At 35.7% G+C, this 25,018-nt stretch overlaps 2 protein-coding genes across 5 annotated transcripts; both read left to right on the top strand.

Moving 5' to 3' along the window:
• Nucleotides 1-2,381: 2,381 nt before the first annotated feature.
• LOC104587495 (uncharacterized) lies at nt 2,382-15,567 on the top strand. Of its 4 annotated transcripts, none has more exons than XM_010245127.3 (13): nt 2,382-3,005; nt 3,527-3,743; nt 4,832-4,901; nt 6,050-6,246; nt 6,424-6,499; nt 6,597-6,680; nt 6,823-6,902; nt 7,016-7,142; nt 7,334-7,393; nt 7,494-7,544; nt 7,678-7,836; nt 8,874-9,006; nt 15,432-15,567. In XM_010245127.3, the coding sequence occupies exons 2-13, from the start codon at nt 3,598-3,600 to the stop codon at nt 15,467-15,469; spliced, it is 1,221 nt and encodes a 406-aa protein (XP_010243429.1). In that variant the 5' UTR covers nt 2,382-3,005; nt 3,527-3,597; the 3' UTR covers nt 15,470-15,567. The 4 variants fall into 4 exon arrangements, with proteins under 4 accessions (XP_010243429.1, XP_010243428.1, XP_088753145.1 ...); XM_010245126.3 differs by lacking the exon at nt 15,432-15,567 and adding an exon at nt 10,153-10,827 and having other exon boundaries at nt 2,385-3,005; XM_010245129.3 differs by lacking the exons at nt 2,382-3,005; nt 15,432-15,567 and adding exons at nt 5,580-5,688; nt 10,153-10,827 and having other exon boundaries at nt 3,627-3,743; nt 4,758-4,901.
• On the top strand, nt 15,489-23,277 carry LOC104587496 (uncharacterized). The gene is made up of 12 exons (XM_010245130.3): nt 15,489-15,646; nt 15,750-15,819; nt 17,059-17,255; nt 17,374-17,449; nt 17,547-17,630; nt 17,800-17,879; nt 18,007-18,133; nt 18,356-18,415; nt 18,513-18,563; nt 18,698-18,856; nt 19,721-19,853; nt 22,769-23,277. The coding sequence occupies exons 1-12, from the start codon at nt 15,489-15,491 to the stop codon at nt 22,939-22,941; spliced, it is 1,368 nt and encodes a 455-aa protein (XP_010243432.2). The 3' UTR covers nt 22,942-23,277.
• The last annotated feature ends 1,741 nt before the right edge of the window (nt 23,278-25,018 follow it).

Here is a 25,018-nt window from a genome sequence, read left to right as displayed (position 1 = left end):
AATGTATTTGTTGGACTTTTGGTTTAAAGAACATGTTTTCATCTGATTATTTAATATCATGTTCTATAAACTATATAATACGAGTACTGATATGAAATTTGTTTTCGAAAACAAGTAATGTTTTTTTGAAACAAAACCAACTTATTTTTAAAAAAACATATTAATGAAAACAAAAAATGAACCTTCTAACTCTCTTCCTTCTTTGTCAAATTCAATTAGTCTCCATTGTCTGGTGCATTAGTCCGTCTTAGTTTATCTTCATGATCACTAGAAAAATTAATTATCTCCCAGTTATCTTTCACCATGGAAATAAAAATGATAAAGTGCCTGGGGTCATTTTCCTAATAATCACCACTAATGATGTTTTACTTTTAATATAACCCTAGCGATGACTAAGATTGTGTTTGGTACCATTGCTGTTTTTATCTAAAGGTTTTAGGGTTGATCATGCAAATTACTGTTTTCAACTATTAGCCTCAACAACCAGTCCCATACATGCATTTTTCTAGTTGGATTGAGTCTTATACATGATCTCATCACAACACATATTTTTCCACCCAAAACATTTCAAGCAAAAGCAGCAATGATACCAAACACAACCTAAGTATTATTGTTTTTTATGTTTCTTATATTCTTAAGAATCTGGAGGTAGGTGTTTGGATGTGAATTTATAGGAATTTCTTTCCTTTTTCTTTTCATTTTAAAGATTTTGCATGCTAAGATATCACTTGGTTTATAAGGTAGTAATAACTGTGTTACTGTAAGAATGGTCTTACAATTCCTATTCATTAACACAATTGAGAACCCCAAATTTTAGTTTTTGACATTTTGCACTCATAGACTGAAATACCTTCTGAAAAATTTTGAATTTTGGTTCACCAGAGACAAACAACTCTGAACAATTCTTTTTAGATTCTTCAATGGTCGTTGTACTAACATATAATATAATAACCCATACTATGCTTTCTTGGAGGAAAAGAAAGAATGAAAGATAAAGAGAAATCAAACGGGTAGATTTAGACATGTGGCAATACAAGATGAGCTGTGAGAGTTAGTTAGGCCACTAGTTTCCGGGTTGGCGATTCGATTATTCGGCTCAAATGGATGGTTCATTCTAATTAAATTAAAAATAATTAAAATAACAACTGCTATTAATGATCAGGTCGTCAGCAGGTCGCTGACCAAATTAATGGTTTTATTGTCAAGGACCAGATTAAGAGTGAAACAGAACCGATTGCCTGAACGATTCTCTGGATGAACAGTCCAATCATCCAGGTCAAGGGCGGTTTGAAAACAATGGTCTTTCTTTTCAGGGGCTTCATATTGTCTAAGTTCCTACTCATGTCAAAGGAGATCCTTGATTAACACTCTGCAGATGGATTGGTTTCTGATCATATAATAAGAGCTGGGGCTGTAATGGTGGAGTGATCTGCATTTTATTCAAAATCAAACTTTGAAAAGATGACAATCTGAAATTTGTTCAAAATCAAACTTTGAAAAGAGAATAATCAAATTTTGTTTAAAATCAAACTCAAAGAAAAGAACAATCTGGGAAAGATTGTGAGGCTTTTGTTAGACTCTATTGTTTAATCCTGTAATTCTAAGTTCTAACCTGATTGGGTCATTGGGTGTATATAATCCAATTCTAGGGTTATGAGATTTCCACGATAATTGTACTGCACCACGCATGAGATTGTTGAACCAGTAAACTTATAACCGGACTAATTTGGATGGTTTATTTGTTTGGTACAGACAAACCACTTGGTTGAACCGCCACTACACCGTCACCCAGCCAAGACAGTCTGGGTTATAAGACACTAATGTGTGTACGTAGGAGAGGTTCTAGACATATTAATTAAGCATTTCAAAGTTCAAACATAACAGGCCAAAATAATTATAAGCATACAAACAAAATATTTTATTTATTTGAAAAAAATATTGGATTAATCAAATTTGATTATGCTTCTTTTGTCTCCTTCCTTGAGATTTGTTTATTTATTTAAATTTGTAGATGATGATTCCACCTATTTCTCCCATGTGAAGAGATTATTATTAGGCCAATCTTGATACCACATCATCATCCACCAGATAGTGCACCCCCAGATTGAGCTTGTGCTTCCATGCATTCACTTCCCTAGTCCACGTCAGCCTTATTCCCTTCAAACAATGAATTGGAATTTCATCCTCACAAAACCATCTTCACACCGTGGTCACAGCCTTTTGCAGTTGTGCATCTAAAATTTCTATTTTTTTTTTTTTTTATTCATGAGGAGACATTTCCGATACATAATTGTAAGTACAGTTTTGTGAGGACTGAATTCGATCTCCACAATGATATTTCCTTCATCCCTTTTTATCCCAATAATTGAGGTATTGGTATTATTTCTTGACGTTTTGGTGAAAAATGGGCCTAAGTAAGGTTGCATTTGGCACTCCTTAACTGCGATAAGTCCTAAAAATAAGGAATGCCAAATGCAGCCTAACCGGCAACGTTTTGGGAAGAAACGCCTACTCTCTCGAACAAGATCCAAAACACAGGGGATCAAGAATCTCTCTGCCTGTCGATCTAAACAGCTAAACTCTATGTTTTAACCGGTGTTGGTTGGTATCATGATTCGTGACCCTGAGTCGCAGATTCACTAACATGATAATTGGTTTGAATGTGATCGGATCATGGAACTTATTATTTTATTAGTTCTTGACGTCGTCACTGACGAACGAAGATTCGGACCAGTCGATCTGCTACAAACCAGAGAAAAATCGAAATTACAGAAAAAGAAAAATCTCCACACAAAGATGAGAGAACCGATGGAGCTATAGAGAAATGACGTGGCATGAGGATGTGCCAACCCGACTTCCCTCTGCCTGCGGCTCTGCCCCCACCACACACAGTCCGTCTCTCACACACCACCTATATAAAGAGCCAGCAGACCGCCAAGCGTTTCCAATTCTCCATGCTTTCTTCATTCAATTCAATACGTGATACAACACAACTCTTCTTCTGGGTAATCCCTCCAATCCTTTGTCCACTCTCTCTCTCTCTCTCTCTCTCTCTCTCTCATGTGTCGTATAGTTTTGTATTGTTATCTACACATACGTATGAACTAGTTCTTTAGCTTATGCTCTATGTATAAAGGGTTAGTCTTCCTCTTTCTGATACTTTCCATGAACCCCCATAAAGCGTTTCTTTTCTTATAGATGCCATGGAACAGTTTTCGTAAAGAAGGTCGTTTGAATCTTTTTTGGGTTTGTGTTTTGTCATAAATAGTAATGTGGGCAAGTGTGATCGATCAAGGTTGACAATTTTAGTTTATGGTCCTAGTATTGTAGGTATATATATTAATGCTTTATGGTTTTTCTCTTTGAAAACCTGTTTTCTGCAACTTGGTGTACGTGTGAAAATGATTTGTTTATGTGAATGTAGGACATTTTTTTTATTGTTCCATGTTCTGTTGCTTATCCATCTTTTCTGGGGCGAATTGGAAGTGTGGCATATCTTTCTAAAGCCTCCATCTGTCCTCTGCAGGATTCTCAGCATTGGTAGACAACTGAGTCTGCTCCAAGGAACAATAAGTTCATCTGTTTTCGGTTTATAGTATGGATGATATTGAATCATGCACTAGACCCCTCGGTAGAGGGTCTGTCTTCTGCTATGGTGTTGGCCACATGCTTAATGACGTGACAGCTGCCTGTTGGTTTACTTATCTATTGGTGTTTCTCACAGATATAGGACTGCCTCCAAGGTACTTTCTGGTTATCCTAGGAACATTTGATTATGATTATCAATTGGTGGACTCATGTCTCATCAGTAGACATATGATTTATGCAAAATTTTGTCTTCTTAGTTGATTCTTGATTTATGCAGGAACAATGTGGTAGGAATTTAGAACTACTCATCATCTAAGCCTTGTCCCAACTATATGGGGTTGTTTACATGAATCCTATTTCACCATTCTGTTCTGTTCAGTGTCATATCCATCATAAAATAATGGGCAGGAATTTAGAGCTACTGCTAGGATAAAACTTGTTTCTTACCTTGAAAATAAAGAATCTAATTGGCAGGGGGAAAAAGGATGCAATAAACAAGCCTATGAGATTGATTCATCATTGTTAGTTGTTTGGAGATGAGGATGGCTACCAAATGCTATGAAGCTAATTCATTGGGATAGATTTTGTTTGGTATTTTTGATTGTTTTGAGCTTATTAGGTGTGTTTACTTGGGTTTACTTTGTTTATCCAAGCTTTATTGGACTCCCCCTTTTGTACACACATTTTAATTGTATACTTTTTGCTTTCTCCTTACTGTAATTGAATAAAATGTATGTTACCGACAAAAAATTGGGTATCTATATTGATGATAAAGTAGCAAATTCTTGTTTCTTGGGACATTTCAATTATTACACAAACTGAATAAATCAAATTTATATAAAGATACAAGTCAAAAGGTAAAGAAGAAATTATTTTTAGATATTTTAGGAACAATTCTTGCAAAATTTGTGGATCCTGTAGCAGTGAATCTTATAAATCTTAGGCTCCATACCTGGGCTTCTTAACTTAAGACTGATAGTAGTATAGAATTATCAAAAAATTCCCTGCTCATTAGAATTGGCATTTGTTCACTTACAATAACAGTCTTCTATACTGCCCATAGATGATGATGCACTGATGAGTAGTAAATTCATCCTTTTATGCTTCTTACAAGATAGTGATTTAATTCTTATTACTCATTTTGGACTTTAACATAATATATATTGCAGTATTATATCAGATAAGGTGGCAAACCTCAGTAGGAGTCTATTCTAGTCCTTATGTTGGTCATTCTCATGAACAGGGATGCAGCTACTATTATGCTTTCTGGTCAAATTGCTGATGGATTTGCTACTATATTTTCTGGAGAGCTGGTACAACCAGATGAACCTATGCTGATTGTCATTTCATTTAGTTTCTTTGCTGATAAAGATAGTTTTTTTTTTTTATCAGTAGAAGATAGTCATTTTTTGAGGCATATTTTATTTCCTTAGAACACTTTGCCAGTATCTGTAACATGAAAATTGCCTTGTTTAGAAATTTCTAGATTTCATATCTCATTTTCTTTAATTTTTTATGCACTTTTGAGTTTATTTTAGATACACTATTTTAAACATGTAGCCCCTTCTAACAACACCTTGAGAATTATGGTTATTGGGGAAATTTTTTATCACTGTCATTGACTAAGATTCCCAACCATTTAGGATAAGCTGCATGAATAATATTCCAATTCTGGTGTATTTAATCCTTGCCTGTACTCCATCAAGAGAAAACATCAAATAGGATTCGTGGAAAATATTTGGTAAAATCCCACTGATGGTTAATGGTCTGGCGATATCCTTTATTTGAATTGATATACCCACAGAAAAAAAGGTTTTGGTTTTTACCATTTTCAATCCAGTTATATGTTGTATATGTTCAATACATATACATCTATTCATTCTATTGAGAAGATTTAGTTTTCTTGTCGAAACAATGCATGAAACAACAAAATAGTGGCGGAAGAGCAAGTACAGTGCTATATTTTATTAATTTATTTTTTGTGTGGGTAGGGGTCATTGCTCGGTTCAGGTTGAGAATGGCCTCTTTGTGCGAGGAAGTGCCAAAGGTTAAATCCATAACCAGTCCACTCCTCCCATGGATATCTATGACCTACATTGGGTAATGCCCCTTTTTCATCTATTTATTTATTTATTTTTGGGTGGGTAGTGGGGTTGGGGAAAAATGATAGGAAAAGTGCATAAATGGGTCAATGGTATGATCTGAATATAGTTCCTATGGTGGCCCCTGCCTTCTCTATTAGCCTTAGGTGCATATTCATATAGGCTGAAAAGGGCCTTAGAAGGACTAAAAGACATAGCTAAAAAAACTGAACAAAGAATCAACTTCGCATGGTTCGCTCAAATTTAACAGGATAGGCTTCTCTCTCTTAAGTGGGATATTCATGCATCTAAATTTCTGAACTGGGATTTAAAAGTTTCTACTATAAGCAATACTGAATGTTCTTTTGTTTACATGATAGATTGACAGGTTTGGACATTTCAAAATATGCCATATTGCGGGATCAGTTCTGGTTGCTATTTCCTTCTCTTCTGTTTTTGGTGTTTGTGTACCTTGTAAAATCTTTAAGACCGATTCAGCTACAATGGAAACAGTTGGTTACAGCATTTTTGCTGCAATTTTCAATGTGGGTTGGGCTGCTACTCAAGTTTCACACATGTAATTACCCTTCTTGCCTTGAAGTTGCCACTTGATTTGTTATTTTCTATTCACTTTAGCCTACAACTTTGGCCTTTAAAGTGTTAAAATTGCAAGCTTGTTCAGCTCCACTATCTTTTTCCCTTCAATTTGTAGACTTCTACTCATTGTAGTTAACAATATTTATTCTCACTGAAGGTCTATGGTAAATTGCATGACGCTGAATCCAACAAGCAGAGTTGCGCTAGCTAGCTGTAGAAATGCTTTTACAATGGTTAGCATCGTTATCAATCATGATTTTGTATTTGTTTTAATTCTGCACAAATTTTTAATGTTGATCCTTTTTGTTATTACTCCCTTTGTTATTGAAGGTGGCCAACCTCAGCCTATTTGCTGTTGCTTTAGCTGTTTTCAACTTGAGTAAACCCAAGACACCTGTGGATATTGAAAACCAGGTACCTTGTTTGTAGTATACTTGCCTCTTAACAAATGCTTAAATTCAAAAGAGAAAAGGGGAAAAGCTATGAACTTACTATGTATCTTACATATATGCTATTTCAATTGCATTCTTAAACTTTACTTTTGTAAAATGAGCAGTACCGCTGGATTGCATATTTGTCAATTCTTATTGGTTGCTGTTTCGTGGGCATATTTCTTGTTGGAACCAAAGAACCAAGGTGCGCTACATATGATTTCTAGTAATAGTTGTAAAAAAAATTCATTTTTTAATACCTACATGTTAATGCCACTTAAATAATAAAATTTCAATGTTATGTGATTTATTGTGAAGATTGAGGCAAGAAATAGAGGGGAAAAGTCTCCATAGGATTTCATGGAAAGACTGGTTCAAGAAAGTTCTATACTACCAAGTTGCTCTTGTGTATATGCTAACTCGACTAGTAACAAATGTTTCACAGGTTAGTATTCTTTTCCTTCCTACTTTTTATAGAACAAATTGTTTGCCAGAACGTGACATTTCAAAAATAAGGCATCTCTCTTTTGGTTATCAGAGATGCTTCTCTGTTGCATTTATTATAATATGGAAAGGTATCTGCTAGGAATTGGTTCATATTGCTTTGTCTTTTACATTTGTATTGCATTTTGTCAGGCACTTCTTGCTTTTTATGTCATTAATGACCTACAAATGGCTCAATCATCCAAGGCTATAGTAAGTTTCCACAGCCCATCTCACTACATTTCATCATTCTACATCTGTATTTTTAGAGAAACTGGGGGGTTAATATTATTTTTTAAATAACGTATTGCAGGTACCTGCCATCATCTACATTTTCAGTTTCGTGGTATCCGTCATTTTACAGGTCTGTCATTTCAGTTTCAGTTTTCTAGTTGAAGCATCTTTTATGTTTCAATTGTATCAAAGAAGATAAAGAACATTTTCTCTCTTGTTGATATTATTTCTTATACTGAAACCACTATATATCAATTTTATAGGAGATGAAATGGACTGGCCAGCGTATCAAAGCCTTCTTTACTGCAGGAGGCATTCTTTGGATATTTTCTGGTGCAGGAATTTTTCTTCTTCCAAGTAGCCTGCACAATTTGATGTACCTCTTGTCAGTAATTATTGGTGTTGCCAACGCTTTAATGACGGTACGATTTTTGTTCAGTCTCATTATCTTTGTTAACTTCAGTTATGCATATACAGATCTTGTTTTCTAAGGACCTCATAATTTCTCAAACACAGTTGAGTGCCTGAGGCAACAGATTATACAATCTTAAATAAGTCCAGCAAAGAAATATATTTCCCTTGCCATTTATTTAATGAAAAGTAATATTATCTTTAACCGATTAACTTAGGTAATGGTGGATCACAATCTACGATGGAACTGCAATATGCTTAATGTCAGATTTCTGAAATGCATGAGCATGGATAACCTTGTTATGCTAAATTTGATTCAAATAATGCTATCTGATAACCACATTATTATGGACAGTAAAAAAAAATATGGTTAATGCTCAAAAAGATTTAGGGTTTTTTGGCAAATTTTTCTAGGTAGATCCTTTCAATAGCCCAGTAGATGAGAAGATGCACTGAGCTTTTGGAATCTTGTATTTAAAGACCAAGACTGTTTGGTTCGCATCATAGTCTACCGGGCTGTTAAAAACAGCTTGGCTTTTGTGGTCTTTCTGCATGCTCATCTTTGGGTCTTACGCGATACCAAACGGGAAAAGACCATTTTTGGTCTTTTGAACTTCCTGCAGACCGAAAGACGTGCCAAATACCACCTTATACAGGACATATGACTGACTCATCTGATTGAGTTCCTTATGAGGCTGGAAGGTGGAAACTGTCTAATGATGGCTCCAGAGTCCAGTCTCTTCACATCATGGTATGTCAATGGCAGAGCTAGGTGTAGGAAGTTGTTTACATGTCCTGTCCACTCTATCACCAAAAGATCTGGGATAATGTAATCAGTAATGGATCATGGTACATACCGGAACTTTAGGCACTTACAAACTTTGAAATACATTTGCATTGCTCTGCACAATATGACATGTGCATATAACAATTGTACTTTCAAGCCATTCTATCTTATTATTCAAAGCCACATACTTTCTGATTCATTTAGGTTTATGCATCCCGACTTCATATCAGCCATAATTTTATGTCTTTGTTGGAATAACAGGTGACGGGAATAAGCATGCAGAGTGTTTTAGTTGGGGAAGATATTAATGGTTCTGCATTTGTTTATGGGTCATTGAGCTTCTTGGACAAAGTGTCATGTGGAATTGCCTTATATGTTATTGAATCCTATCAAGGTGGGTGGTTTATCCATTCTTTATTTTCCAAAGAACATTTTTGAAATTTTAATTTCTTTCACTTGGTTTAGATGAATTATATTAGACGAAAAATGCATAAAAGCCATATTGCTTTTCTAGATACTGTTTGCAGAATACATCAATGACAGATGCCAAAATTGTTTTATTGTTTAGTTTTTGAATTCTTCTTTTGCTTTTCTAGTTAGGTTAGTTGTACAGTTATTTGGTATTTTTGTGTTACAACTGCAGTCACTCTACACTTTACTATAGGAATATTGAAGTCACTGAGAATTTCCATCAGTGGCTCAGAAAAGAAAGACAATATATAATCCCTAAACAGTATCATAAGTCCACCATAGGAAAAGCCTAGTCTTCAGAAAGAGGTCTTCTGTTCTGGGAGATTTTCCTAAACAGTGTCATAAGCCACCACACATTTATATTTCTGGCATCTGCTTATAAAGTAGAGTTGATTCAGTAATTTTTGTTCTTTGCCTTTTAATTGAAAATCAAAACTGAGTTGAGGTTCAGCATTTTGGATCATGAGCTCAACCAATGGTATTTGGGGTCTCAATTCTCTCTACTATATTCAATATGCTATCTATTTTTCACTGGTTTCTTAGCTGCTGAAGTTAAAATGCTTTTATCTCTTTCAGTTAAAGTGTCTTTGCATATTTCATTTGTGAGGTTTTTGTCTTCTTTGGTTTTTAATTTTTTCCTTCAGTTGTCTCGTCCCCTTTCCCAAGTCAAATAATAAACAGAGAATCATGTAGTATAATAAATCTATTATTGGGTGCCAAGCGTATAGATAACCTCAAACCTGAACATCCAATTAATTGGGCACCTAATTCAAATTGGGTAACTTTAACCATACATCCGGTCAACAATTAAACATGGTATTGCCCATAGGCCATAGCTCTAACCAGTTTCCAAAACAAACAAATGGCCATTGTAGTTAGGATCATATGGTTTCTGATATTTGGTCTATAATTCACCACACATCTACTTCTAAGGTTTATGGATCACCAAAGGCATAATTGCAACTTCACTATGGTATACTTCTTTGGTGAAAAGATGAAGAATTGATTTATTTCTGAGCTCATGGTCCCTCTTCGCTGAGAATCTTCTATTTTGTATCTATTAATGCAGATTTCTCCAGCATTGGTAGTTTATCCATTACAAGATATGGTTTGAGTCTCATCACTGCTTCTTGTGCACTTCTTGGGGTGTTGGTCACATACACCATAAACTTGGAAACTCCCAATTTGAAACATTTAACAGAACCCCTCCTGGCTTAATGTTGATAAGGCTCCATTGATTACATTTCACCATGTGCAGCACAACTTGGTATCATGCTTCGTAGTTGAAACTGGAAAGTGAAGCACTGAAATGGACAAACCCCTATTTTCAGTTGTTTTCATAACATAAAGTTTCCATTTATGGGGAGGAACTGAGGCAAGTACAGTTATTAAAGAGAGTATTAATAATTAAATTTGAACTTCTCGTTCAAATGAATTCTGAGGTCAGGCAACTTCTTTCTGCTGCTAGCCAGGAGTCAGGTTAGCTACACAGATTTGTTTTTAGACTCTTCTATGTATTCCAGAGTTGTTCTTTCATCCTGTTTTGCCCCCAATCTTTTTCACTTTTTCTTTCATGTTGTCATTGAAAGAGCAAATATTAGAGTGCTTGGTCAAGAAGAGAAAGAGGGAAGAGTTGGTTTTGGAACACGTTAAGTACTATATACTATGGTCTTCTTTGAAGCTGTGATAGCCGTGTACAGGAATTTGGACACCAGTAAGATTCATTAATAAGATGATCATTTGTAACTTGTGGTGTTTTTTTTTTTTTTTTTTTTTTTGATATTCAACAGGGAAAGATGAATTGTATTCAATGTAAAACTAGGAGCCCATGTTGTCTATAGCCATACGGCAGGGAGAGTAAAAACAGTTGAGTTAGCTGACAAATTGTAAAGTCTTTTCCCATAATGTTCATTGACCAGCAAAATACAAGCTATGGTAAAGGAACACTGTTTAGAAACTAAACTTCATGCTGACAGTCCATAACTAAAACATGATATTAAATAATTGAAAAAAAGTTATTTCTTACATGCCCCCCACTTATTGTTTGCACTGTAGGTGTGAAACAATATACAGGCTGTTTGGTATTGTGGCTGTTTATTTAATAAACGTTTTGTACAGGATTAATCTTGAAAAACAAGAAAAGTGGTTGATAAATGTTCTTTTGATGTTTGACTACTAGGCGCCATTAGATGCCACATAAGATGAACAGTAAAAAACACCTTGGTGTTGGGAGAAACATTAAAATGAATTTTCACCCAATGATTGGCTCTCACACAGACCAAGGCACATTTATTTAATAAATGATTTACCAAACAGCATTTCAGAATAAATGCCTATGTGGCAATAAGCTGACACTGTTTTTTCAAATAAACGGCACCTGAACCTAACACCATCACAGTGAGTGAAGCCATAAGTTAAAAGATTTCCCATTCAAAGTGCGGATTGGAAGGCAATGAATGATGTAAAGGTAACCAAGCAACTGGCTTTCTTGCTAGCCTCAACCATCGCCAGGAAGTTATCTAATGAAAGATTAAAACTCATTTTCCTTCCTGTTTTACCAAAAAAAGGCTTCCCTGAGATGAAGTATTGAAGTTATGAACCCAAAATAAAACTCTCATTCTAATTAAAAAGTCGGTTCAACATTGGTCGGGAGTGAAAAATTCATCTGAGAAAAATAGGTGAAGGAATTTTCATATTTGTACGTTTAGATGTACAAATATTAGTCTCACTTAACATTAGTCCTTGGTGTATGACTTGATGTCTATCGAAATTCATTGTTTGGTCTAATGCTTGATTGTTGGCTCTTGGATTCTCATCCATTTGGATAACACTTGAATACCTCCAAAAATTGCCTTCATCTTCTTCAGGCCTAAGCGCTTCACAGTGGGTGCGGATGAGTGGCTGGCTTTTGTCAATTTCTGAGTCCAGCTTAGCGTTTTCCCCAATGACAGTTGGGTTCTTGGGTTCATCTTATATTAGTGGCCTAGGGGTGGCCATGAGTAATTAACATACCCAGCCTTCGGTAGTCAATGATAAAGGGTTTTTGCTTTTTTGTTTTTTTGCTTTCTTTCAGGTCAATGCTAAAGTTTGAGTCACAAGCCATCAACTTCACCTTATCTATTCAACTGTTTTGTGGGTCATATGCATAATGCACTTAGGAAATTTAGAGTCCGGATCACCTGCCAACAAAATATGTTCCAACACCCTCCCAACATGATCTGACACTACACTGGCAGGTCCCGCTTTTATGGTGGGTCCAGTTCTATGGCAAGATGTGTGGTGTTCGATCATGTTGGGAGGGTGTTGAAGTGTGTTTTATTGGCAGGTGATCCCAACTTGGAAATTTATGCTTTGTTCTTGAGAAAATTTTATTAATTTTCTAAATATATTGTCCGAAATCCCCACAGAATTTATACTCCCCGATCAAGTTCACCTCACCTATTCAACTGTTCTCAATTACTAAAGAGGATTATTGAATTTCACAAGAAATATGTCCATTTGTTAAATTGACACATTTAGACATGATATAATAAAATATTACAAATATGGCATGAGAATAGCAATTTCTCCCCTACCCGCAGGCACCCCCACCCAATGGATTTTTTTTTTTTTTTTGGAAAACAGATTTTTGGGGCAGGAATGGGTTTGGGAGTCGTAAGATCAGCAGAGATATAGGTAGAACACAGTATTAATATAAATTACTAATATAAGCTAAACTCAACCCTTCCCACCAGTATATTACTAAAATTCCCCTAGCGCTTATCATTAAATAAATTACTAATATGTTTAACAAAAGATAAACTACTAATATATATCAGAGGATACATTTACATTTACATTTTAAATTGGAAACCCTAAGCTTTCCTCACCCAATATATATATATATATATATATATATATATATATATATATATATATATATGTTTTTTATGTGTTTTAATCAAATAATTGGATAAGTAAGGCCAAATAAAAAAATGTAAGGTCAAGAAAGGTTTGAATTATGAAAATCCAACTAATTGTGGGTTTTGAAGAGGGGTTGGGGTTTTGGGGAGGGTCTAAAATTTATGAAACCTTCCCTCTTCCAAAACAAAGCCCTCTCCAAACCTACCATGTTGCCATCCCTATGTGGAATTAGGGTATCTAGTCATTCCGAACAACCCAAATCGATCCCGACCTAATAATAATAGGAACAGTTTTGTTCGGTTCAATGACAGCACCGACCAGTTGGAAAAGAGAAAATCCACTCTTTAGCATGCATAAGGTTTTTGTCAATTTCAATAGGGCAATGCCTAATTGTTCCAAATCAATTGGTGAGTCCAAATCTGGAATAGGGATGGAAATGTGGCGGGTTCAATGAGGGTTTTGTAAATTCTAGGCACTATCCGCCTTCCTAGATCTCCAAACCTGTATCTGCCCCAAAATCCATAGCAGGTTGGATTTTGAGAATCCAAACCCTCCGCGTATATGAAAATGCAAAACTATCCCTGACCCTACCTCCCAGCATTCAAGGATAGGGGCGGATTGGGTTTAGAACCTGCATTTAGTTTCCTATTATTTTTGTCATATATAAGCAATAAACAAGTAAAATAATATAAATAAACTACAAAATTTCCAATTATTTGATTAAGACGTAGAAAACACATAAACTATCAATTTTCCTTTACATAAAATTCAAAATATTATTAAATTCAACACTTAGTACATAAAATTTATATGCTTCCCAACAATATGCGGGTCGGGTTTAGCCTAATACCGTACTCTCATCATACCCATACGGGTTGTAGAATCCCATAACCCGTCCCTCAAGCAAAAGAAAAAAAAAAAAAAAACCGCCCAATTGGGGAGGGTAGGGGGCGGGTACCCCACCCGGTAGGGTAGAAAATGCCATCCCTAATCTGGAATTACCTATGTCGTACGAGGTCAAAACCGACATGACCCGTTTCAAAACCCGATTGTGGCCGGCCCAAACATGACAGTTGACATCCTTATAAGAGATTCTGATGTGGGACCAAACAGGCCCTAAGAACCTGTTTGGTGGTTTCTTGACTTCATGCATGTGGCACATTTTGTTTTATCGAAACAGCCAACCCTTTCACCCCGAAGGAAAATACCGAAAAATCTTACGGAAAAGGAAAAAAGTGCCTGAAAAAGCAAAAAAAAAAGAAAAGGAAATTCTAAGACACCACCACCAAGGCATGTCTAGGAGACGGTCTTCCCCTAAGAAGATTGTGAATCTACCGTTGATGATTGATATCCCACCATTGTAGTAGACGATCATGTTTGTACTGGGACCAGAATGGCCCACCAACTAATCAATCAGAATCAGAACCGTCGGATCAAAGTTTTTTTTTTTTTTCTCGCTCTTGCTTCTTATACCGCAACGGCCAACGGTTGGTGTCAGTTGAATGATCAAGGAACTACCAACGGTTGGTGAGTGATGGACATGTTAGTCATTTTAGAAAAATTCTAAGAGTAGTATAAAAGGGAGTATTACGTGAATCGAGAATCTTTCAAACCTCCCCCCACCAGCAAGCTAGCGAGGAAGACTGGTAGCGGGCGGCTCTCTCTCTCTCTCTCTCTGTAGTTACAAGATTTCTGGATTTCTGGTAATCCAACAAAAATTTCTACTTTTATGCGGCTGTTATCCCGTCGTTTACACATGATTACTTCCCTCTGTTCTCATTAATTTAGCTAGGTTGTATTTGCAGCTCTAGACGTGTATGAATTTGTTCTTTACATGGTAATTAACTGATGTTGTTCTAGATTAATTGTGAAGTTTTATCTTGTTTTTCTAGATTTAAAACTTCTCATAAAGGGGTCTGTGCTGTTTGTTGAAAATGAGTCTAAGATCTTGTGCTCGCTCTGCGTTCTTTATGTTTTTGGCTTTCAATTTCTTTCCCCTGCTTTTAAGTAGTATAACTCTTGCTCGTGGTAGTAATACAGTCTCGGGGGCAGGTTATTTGATCAGGATTGACATTTTCGATTTATGGGTTGAAATGAGTATGCGAGTTATTTAAATGAGGTTTAACGACTTATGGGTTCTGGACTGAAGCTTAGTTGCTCTGGGAACATGTGAAGATGATTTCAAATTTTCAATAGCTTCCTTTACTAAACTGTTTAACCATTTATATTCCCTGGAAATTTGAGGGTCTGTTGCTTTAACCTCTTTCTAGGTCATTTAGAGCTTTGGAATTACGTTTTGACATTATGAAAACTGAAATTCTTAACCTTTTAGAATGTGTAGGTGTAGCAACATCCTCTGCTTTATTTTATGTTATTTGTTTATCTGTTTTGGTGAATGGAGAGTATTGTCTACCTTCCCTGAAGCTGCTGTCTGTTCCAATGCAGGAGTTATCACGACTAGAGACAATTTAGTTTTGTATTAGGTATTAGCAGTCTATTGTTATGGTTTATGGAATGGGAGATGAGGAATCATGCAATAAGCCCCTTGGAAGAGCTTCTGTGTTTTATTATGGTGTCGGCCACATGCTTAATGACATTACATCTGCATGTTGGTTTACTTATCTATTGGTGTTCCTAACAGATATTGGATTGTCCCCTAGGTACACTTTTTGTTTCCTTATGGTATCTCTATCAGTTTTTAAGGCTCTTTTGTAGTTCTTAGAAATTCCTTCTAATACTTCTATTGGTCATTTTGATGTACAGAAATGCAGCTACGGTTATGCTTTCAGGTCAAATTGCAGATGGATTTACAACAATATTTGCCGGAGAGCTGGTATCTTCCACTGCATTTATGCTGCTTATCATATCTTTTTTATTTTTTGTTGCTAACTGATATATAGTAATATTATAATGTTTAGCTTCCTTTCATACATCCAAGTGTTTAGTGCGAAAGAATACATAATTTTTACCTTTACTCCACTAAAATTGCTTAGTTGAGAACTTTAGGACTTTCCATCTCATTTTCTTTGATATGGCCTGCCCTCCATCATTCTTCTACTTTGTTGTAGAATTTCCAAAACTAAACTTATATTTTCTTGCAGTTATTCCATAACAAGCTCTCATTATATTATTCTAATCTGTTGATCGTCTGGCCAATCATGGAAAGTGTTTCTGACTGGCTGTAGAGGAAATTGTTCCCAGTGTCATCATCTATCCTGACAATATAGGATTAGCTACAGAAAATTCTATTCCGCTATTCCATTCAATCTAGGGGCATTTTCATACCCTAATTATGAGCTTGGAAATTTTTTTTTTTATCAATAACACAATTCATTATATAATCTTAATAAAAATTACAAAGAGGAAGACAAACTTTCTTATGTTCCAAGTGCAGTTTGAACCCCAAAAAAGGAAAAAAAGAAAAAAGAGAAAGAGAAGGGGAAATATTTCCAAATGCAGCTTGGAAATATTTTTCTTACAATGAAGATAGTTATTTCAATTGAAAATATTTTTTATGCTGATGATAGTTATTTCAATTGAAAATATTTTTCTTATGCTGATGATAGTTATTTCCTTGGTTTCTCATGCTGGATATTCAGGATTGGCCAGCATCAAATAGTATATCTTTTTCTACATTAGCAAGTTCGAACCTCTTTATATTTGAGAGGCTTGGTTTTGTTTGTTGAAATAATGGTATTCCTAGGGTTGAAATGAGTGAAATTGTGGGGTAAGTGGGTAACCAAAATATAGTGGAATCCCATAGAGAGTGCAATACAGTTGGGGGTAACAACAGATTGAAGGTTGAGTTATAATAAAGATTCTCCTAGTGGCCACTGCCTTTGGAACATTAGGTTTATAAATATGTTCATATATGCTGAGAAGGGCTTTGTAAGAATTAGAAGATGACTAGACTTGGTTGAACAAAGGATCAATCTCCCTTCCAAGTAAAATTTGGTGTATCTGAATTGTTAGCTTTCTTTCTTTTTGATAATTTATTTGATAACATTGGTTTGAAGTATTTTTCTTTGGTCTTATGCTGAAAATAATTATCTCTTTTTCTTTCACTAACTAGATAGACAGGTTTGGGCATTTCAAAAGATGGCATGGTGCAGGATCAGTTCTGGTTGCAATTTCCTTTTCTTCTGTTTTTGGTGTTTGCCTTCCATGTAAAATCTTTGCAACCAATTCATCTATAGTGCAGACGATTAGTTACAGCATATTTGCTGCAATTTTCAATGTGGGTTGGGCTGCTACCCAAGTTTCGCACATGTATGATGGTTTTTGGCTTAAATGTTCAAATTTATGCAAAATTCCCATTATTTTCTCCCTTAATTTTCATCATTTTTTTGCTAAAATATATTTCTGGACAACTAACCATATCTTGAAGGTCTATGGTGAATTGCATCACACTAAATCCAACAAGCCGAGTTGTGTTGGCTAGTTGTCGTAATGCTTTTACAATGGTTAGCATCTTTCTTGATCTTGAATCTGATTCATGTTTTATTGTTCTATACATTATTACCAATATTATGCTCTTTTTTGCTCTAATTATTGTTAAAGGTGGCCAACCTCAGCCTATATGCTGTTGCTTTAGCAGTGTTCTATGTTAGCAAGCCCAGAGCACATATTGATATTGAAAATCAGGTACATGATTAAAAAGAAATCTATTTTCTTTAAGACAATCATATCAGTGAGAATGGGACTTGGGTTTGGCTCGTGAAAGTGTATCGATGAAAAAGAAAAAACTTTAAATAATTGCCTATAATTTTATATTTTTCTTTGGTTTCACCTTACACTATTATTAAATGAACAGTACCGCTGGATTGCATATTTGTCAATTTTCATCGGGTGCTGTTTTGTAAGCATATTTCAAATTGGAACCAAAGAACCAAGGTATGTAGCTACTTTTCTTCTTTTAGTTCGTAGAATTGTCCGGTCATACCATTTCTTGAAATAGTTTCACATCTAATGCTACTTGTCCAAAGGAATCATCTTTCATTTCATTTGGTCTATTTTGAAGATTGAAGCACAGAAGCCAAGGAGCAAGTTATCAAAGGATTTCATGGGCATACTGGTTCAAGAAAGTATTATACCATCAAGTTGCCATTGTTTACGTACTGACTCGACTAATAACAAATGTCTCACAGGTTGGAGTTGTTTTCTTTTCCTTTATTTGAGAAGAAATCTGGTCTGGCAATAAACAATAGAATGGAAATTCTTTTGGTTGCTAAATATGCTTTTCTGAAGTTCCTATAACTATTATCCAAATACATCTGCAAGATTTTCTATGGGTTAAGATTTTGCAGGAAATTTGTTCTAGTATTGTTGTTTTCTCATTAATGATGCTTTTCCATTTTATTTTTGTTCAGGCCTTTCTTGCATTTTATGTCATTAATGATCTGCAAATGGCTCAATCATCTAAAGCTTTGGTAAATGCATGAACCTTATGATATTAGACCACCATTAAGTTTATATCTGTTCCATTTGGAGATGACAGTGGGTTCATTACACTTTCTGTGTGGATAGGTTCCTGCCATCATCTACATTTGCAGCTTTGCTGTCTCTGTAGTTTTACAGGTATAACTCAGTACCAGTACGCTAATTGAACGTATTTTTGTGAGTCATCAGTATAAGCAAACCTTGCTTATTTTATGAATTTTACTACTGTTTTTCTTGTTGATATTAAACACCATTATATATCAAAATTATAGGGGATCACTTGGACTGGTCAACGCCTCAAGGCCTTCTTTACTGCTGGAGCTGTTCTTTGGATATTTTCCGGTGCAGGAATTCTCATTCTTCCAAGTAGCATGCACAATTTTATGTACCTTTTGTCAGTGATCATTGGTATCAGTAATGCATTAATTATGGTATGTTCGTAATTTCCAGGGTTTCTAATGTTAAGCTTGTATGAAAATGGTGCTCCATAACCTTATATCTTTTTGTAGATACAAATAAGAACTTTAAGCACTAGACTGTATTGTACATCTGATATTACATGCAAAGAAAACCAAAAATAGAACTTACTCCATTCTCATTTGTTTTTATTGCTTAACGCATCTGCACATCTACCTAAAAGGACAACTGTGATTTCACATATTACGTAGTAGTGGATCTGGAGATGCAAATGCAAAGAATGGAACATGCATTCACTGGTATACTTATAAATTTTAGAGATGTTTTCTTTCTTCTCTTTTCATATTGGATTCACATCAGAAGATAAACCATTCACAGCTCTTATCAGTCAAGTTAAATGTACTAGTTGCATTCCCAATTATGCTATCCATGTCTGCCTTCTTCAGAATATCATAAAAAAAATGAGGGAGGTGGTGAATCAATCCATGAAAATATCTGACTTAGGTGGTCACAGTCAACCAATTTACCCAGTTTTGGCTTAGGTTCACAAAGGTTATAAGCATAAGATGTTAACACCAGAATCCTGTCTTTTGGTAGCCATGCCAGATGTTTGGTGCCACCCAGTCAGGTAGTGTATACTGAATGGACAATTTGATTAGACCTGGAATAAGCCATGGTATCATACCGCAAAAGTATCCAATTTGATCTTGAAGTAGCCAACTTAATTTTAGTTTTACTGAAACTTGATATGCTTTCTGAGTATAAAGAAATTTTCCTATCAAACTACTACTACTTCTCTTAAAAAGTACTTACTTTTTATTGTCTTCAAGATCCCAGCTTTATAGCTGCTACTTATTTTGCCTTAACTGAATTAACAGGTGACAGGAGTGAGCATGCAAAGTTTTCTAGTTGGTGAAGATCTCAATGGCTGTGCATTTGTTTATGGGTCATTAAGCTTCTTAGACAAAATTTCTTGCGGTCTTGCTCTATACGTTCTTGAATCCTATCAAAGTAAGTAGTTTATTATTTTTTTATCAGAAAGTATATTATTTAGAATATACAAAAATAGATTTAATCAAAAGAATTTGGTTTAAAAAGGTTATTCACTTCTTTCATCTTTAGAAAGAATGAAAAGTTTATTTTCAACGTGATTCTTATAAAAGAATACGTCTAACCTTCATAGAGACCTTCCTGACAATCTGAGATGTCACACTAGCAAAAGAGCTAGGACATGTAGATGATGCAATTCACTCAAAATTTGCCAAGGTTCCTAACTGGTGGATCCTGAAAGTGCATGTTTATATATTTCATTGCTGTCTTGGTTTTCATATCTTGAGCATCAAGTTCTTGGCCCCAAACAGTTGGATTAAGGCTTTCTTTAGCTGAGCATATCTTAAGCATCACTATCTAAGAGAATTGCAAGAAATTTCACACTTCGTACTACTAACTTACAGAATATTAATTGATATGAAACAAATGTTGATTGAACTTTGAAGGAACCCGTTTTCAACTGTTAGACAAAGCAATCCCTAGAAAACATGCAATGTTGACCTGCATATATTGATTAATTCTTATTTGACAGTAATTAAGACATAGATGTATATTATAAAAATAAAGTGTTCACAAGAAAACACATGAATGTTTATAAAGGCTACCTATAAGTAAATTATCAAAGTAAATAGTTGTTGTTTACATAATTTTATTATTGTTTTTAAACTTAAAATGTATTAAAAGCACAATTGATTTGCAAAAGATACATTATTAATAAGATAGTATTTTGGATACATCTTACAGGTTTCTATTATGAAAAAAATGTTTGCATTTTTGTTTAGATTTATATAACATTTGTAAATTTGACATGATTCTTGCAATATCATTTGAGTATGAGTATTTAGTGCATTTGTTTTTACTTTTTAATATCTTAAGTGCCAAGGTGGGAATTTATGAATTTGACTTTTAGACTCTTTATAAGAAGTGCTTTTACTCTCTAAATTTGTCAAACCTGTCGTATACTCCTTTTTTTGCAATATAATTCCTATGTACTCATAAAATCCATTTTATCTATCTTCAGGTTCATGAAAAAAAAAATTCTCCTAAGTGATTTCTAGAATTCAAAATCATGCCATTTTGTAATTTTTTTGGTTTCTCATTTTAAGGTAAGTTGTAGATGTTTGATACATTGCCATCTAAATTTACTAAAGCATTGCATGAGGAATATCAAGATCACATAGGAACTAGGATTTAGTAATTAGATTTTGACTCTAGAATTGGCATGACCGGACCACTCAAAGTTTCCAACAACTATCATCTGCTCACAGTAGGTAAAAAGGTCAAAACGGATCTTTCTACATGTAAGCTAATTCATGTGCCTTGGCAGTTGGCATTTACTTAAAAACTGTAGTCACAGGCTCCCTGCTGATGGGATTACCTTTTGAATGCTTTGAGGTCATGAATCTGATAAACAAGTAGCATTGGTCTATAAACAGCTCGCATCCAGGCATGTACTGGATCTGGGGGAATGTATTCTATGAACCTATAGTCCCATCTGGGTTTGTGGCCTGAAGGAATTTAAGCTGATTCAGTGCATTATTAGCTACAAACTACAGAATGTTGAATTAATTGGTCTCCCGATAATGCCAATTATATGTAATGGAGGTTGGTAGTTTCCTTGGTGTCCCCTATCATTGATCTTGTAATAAAGATCCATTCATTTCCAAGGAAGTCAGAAGGAAAAGACAGCACTATAAGATAAAAGGGAGTTGAAGAAACTACCGTGCTCAACTTACAATGGTGGAAAGCAACGATTTGCAGGCCAGGGAGGACAGAGGACCAAAATGGAATCTAGTTTTCTTCGTTTGATTGCTATGGGGAAGACTTAAAAATGATATTTTAGGTAACCTAGGTATCAGTTTTATGGCACCACCTTTCGGGGCATTTCACAAAACCTTTGTGTTTTATTTTATATTTTTTAGTTATTTTCCGTGTCCCCGTTTCTATTTGGGGTTTTGGTAAGTCGTCTAATCTGCGTTTTTCCTTCTTGTTTCTGTTGGTGAGGCCAAGTCATCTGGGTTGGGTTGTAATGTGTTGAGGCTGGTTCATTTGAGGTCCTTTAAAGTTGAGAGCTTTTTTTTTTTTTTGATAATGCAGTGTGGCTTCAACCCCCATAGGGACAAGGTGTGTTATGCAAGACTAGTAGTTAGCCGGCCAGTGGGTTAGGGTAGCAGGGATGCACATAGAGACCACACAGTTTTTCACAATACAGAGATACTAAATCATTGCCATCATCATCATCTAAGCCTTGTCCCAACTACATGGAATCGGCTAACATGAATTCTATTTTACCATTCTGTTCTCAATAAATATTTACTTACCAAAACAAAATTTATGTTGATTATGTGATGTCCCATGCAATCAGTTAATCATCAGGGTATGAGTCGGTTACCCAATTTGAAGAGTTTAAATTGCATAGGGCCAAGCTTCCAGGCCAGGCCCATTCACATTTTGACAAAATCTCAACCCAAGCCTGCCCAAGTTGCATACCTAGTTCATCATTTGATGGTAGTTCATATGTCCATTTTGTTCAAATCAATAAAAATTTAGATAGTTACAAATTAGAATTGGAAAATTTGCAGAATTTGGGGGTTATGTTTCATAAAATTAATAAAGATCTTGACAACAGTATATCTACCACTTTACACTTGTGCCAACTACACCATTACCCATTTCTCCATACCACTTTCACTGTGATAGCAAAGTCTTTTTACAACTATATGAGGTTGGCTACACAGATCCTCTTACATCGTCCACCATCAAGGATGATATCTTCTGTCTATGTTATTTCAAAAAATAAATAAAGAAAAAAAAAAGGCTGGATAGATCTGTCTTCAGAATTTCTACTATTCTTTTATAATATCCTTTTTATGCAGGTTCTGCTGCAAGCCTAAAGGGCTGTCATCGGATCATGGGCTGCCTGTCAGTTACAAGATATGGTTTGGGTCTGGTTCCTGCATCTTGTGCACTTCTTGGACTGGTGGTTACATACACCATGGACCTTCATACACCCCATTTGAAACCTATTATGGAGCCCCTCCTGACATAGTGTTGAAATTGCTGGTGCAAGCATATAATTGGGGAACAACATTATGCATTTATACAACTCAAGCATCAGCAATAACTCTGGTTTCTATTTTTGAAGTATCCAAGTGTCAAGGGGGTTTTCCTTTAAAATGTCAAGCAATATTCAGGAAGTAGACTCCAAATGGAATCTAGCAACCTGCTTCAAGACAGGCTAAAACAACTCTACAAGATGTCTCTCTCCTGACCATGTACAGGATTAGATATTTGTAGGATCATCATTTGTAAGATAGACCAACGATGTACAATTTGCTGTAGTGTTGCAAAATCTAATTGAATACTTCTTGTTCATAAACTAAAATGTGAAAGTGATTGTAGCATCGTATTATTTTTTACTTCACAATTATAGATTTTGACACCTGAAAGCCAGCGCATATGGATGGAGAGTCCATTTGAATGCATCCCATTCCCCAAGCATAATTATGCTGTCTCTGGGTGTTGCTTCTTGTACCTTGGATTTTCAACCATTTGGATGATTCTCGTTAGCATTTTGAAACTTGTATTAGCATACGGCCATAAAAGCATCAGACCTTTCAGAATTGGAAAGGGAAACTAAACTCCATGGATTGTTAGTTATCGCACAATAGCGATCTCTTATGCGATGTTTGGTTTGATAAAAATGAGAAACAGTTCCCTCAGCTCTCTATTTCTGATTTCTCCTATTTTTTATCAAGCTAAACTCAGCCTTAAAAGGTCTAGCCTTATAGTTGTCTCTGCCCCGAACAGGGTTGGACATGAAAAGATGTCTTAATACAAATGCTAATGTCTCAGCACAATTAGCCGATTAGTCCTTTCAGTCGCAAGAGGCAGAACTAAAAACACCCACTCAGCTTCAGCATGAGCAGTTGAGCATCCCTTTTGTCTTTTTTTGGTGATTAGCTCTTCCATTTCCCATGTTTTATTTCCACATACTAAAGGAAAGGAAATATGTCTGTGGACACACATGCCAACCAGAAAGAATGTACTCTCTCTCTCTCTCTACACATGCAGATGGATGGTCTACATTTGACCTGGAAGCACTTCCAAATGGCAAAGAATCATTACTGTACGCTCAGAGTATATGACCTTTCACCAGAAATGGACACTGGAATTTTCAGATCTGTAACCAGGACGCTTTGCATTTTTCAGCTTTTTGAAGACTACGGAGGCAGAATCTTAAACGGAGCAGAATACGGAGGCAGAATCTTAAACGGAGCAGCTTCCCTTCCATAGATATGGAGCCTCACCCACTTAAAGCCCTGATTAGTTGAAAGTTGAAACATCCGTGGAACCAGCCCTTTTCTTTGATAGAACACCTGGCTCTTCTTTAAGACGTATATAGAAGAGAAAAATAAAATTAGTTGAATGCGTTGCCACCTTTTTCTTTCATGAGCTCTCAAGTCTCAACAAAAAGCAATCAGCCCAACATTTTGGATTACAGGGCGCTGCAGGAACCAGTTCTGTTGGAGCATGAGGGACAAGGCAGTTAGACCCTTCTACACTGCCTACAATAGGAAATCTTGCCAAATCCTACCTTCTCAGCGTTGGGAACAACACTTTGGAGAGAGAGAGAGAGAGAGAGAGAGAGAGCTGGGCGAGGCATTAGTGCATTATTTATTTATTATGAATGTCCCAACTCTGAGGTAATCAAGGGATCATTTGGTTTGCAGTTAGAATCAGAATCGGAATGATCTCTTCCCATAGCCTGTTTGGTTTAAATGAAAATCAGAGTTGAAATTGCAATAAACTGGAATGGGATCTCATTCCCATTCTCTCAAATGTGGGAATGTCATTCCACCAAGAATAGGAATGGGATTCTGATTCCCTCCAACCAAACGGTTGAGACCCCTATTTCCACAACCAAACGGACCCTAAGCATGTGCTGTAAAGTGGCGAGGCTCCACCCTTTTTGGTGGAGAACCCTTCCCTCCACCCACATAAAGGAAGGAAAATAAAAGAGAAAACCAATTGTACAACACCTCAAGAAAGAATAATAGAGTATAGAAAAACGAACACCAAAAGCGTTGGTAGACTGTGCCACTGCTACTAGTTTGTCAACCATC

Source organism: Nelumbo nucifera, chromosome 2 (genome assembly GCF_055504915.1).
Source record: "Nelumbo nucifera cultivar China Antique chromosome 2, China Antique-T2T, whole genome shotgun sequence".
Lineage (NCBI taxonomy): Eukaryota > Viridiplantae > Streptophyta > Magnoliopsida > Proteales > Nelumbonaceae > Nelumbo > Nelumbo nucifera.
Note: the sequence above shows the minus strand (reverse complement) of the source record. Positions and strands in the feature narration are given on the sequence as shown.

Coding starts and splice junctions, on each gene's coding strand:
- LOC104587495 (XM_010245126.3), top strand. CDS start 3,598: ATGGATGATATTGAATCATGCACTAGACCCCTCGGTAGAGGGTCTGTC. Junction 6,500..6,596: donor GTAGAAATGCTTTTACAATG/GTTAGCATCGTT, acceptor TTGTTATTGAAG/GTGGCCAACCTCAGCCTATT. Junction 7,545..7,677: donor TGGTATCCGTCATTTTACAG/GTCTGTCATTTC, acceptor TCAATTTTATAG/GAGATGAAATGGACTGGCCA.
- LOC104587496 (XM_010245130.3), top strand. CDS start 15,489: ATGGTTTATGGAATGGGAGATGAGGAATCATGCAATAAGCCCCTTGGA. Junction 15,820..17,058: donor CAATATTTGCCGGAGAGCTG/GTATCTTCCACT, acceptor TTCACTAACTAG/ATAGACAGGTTTGGGCATTT. Junction 18,564..18,697: donor CTGTCTCTGTAGTTTTACAG/GTATAACTCAGT, acceptor TCAAAATTATAG/GGGATCACTTGGACTGGTCA.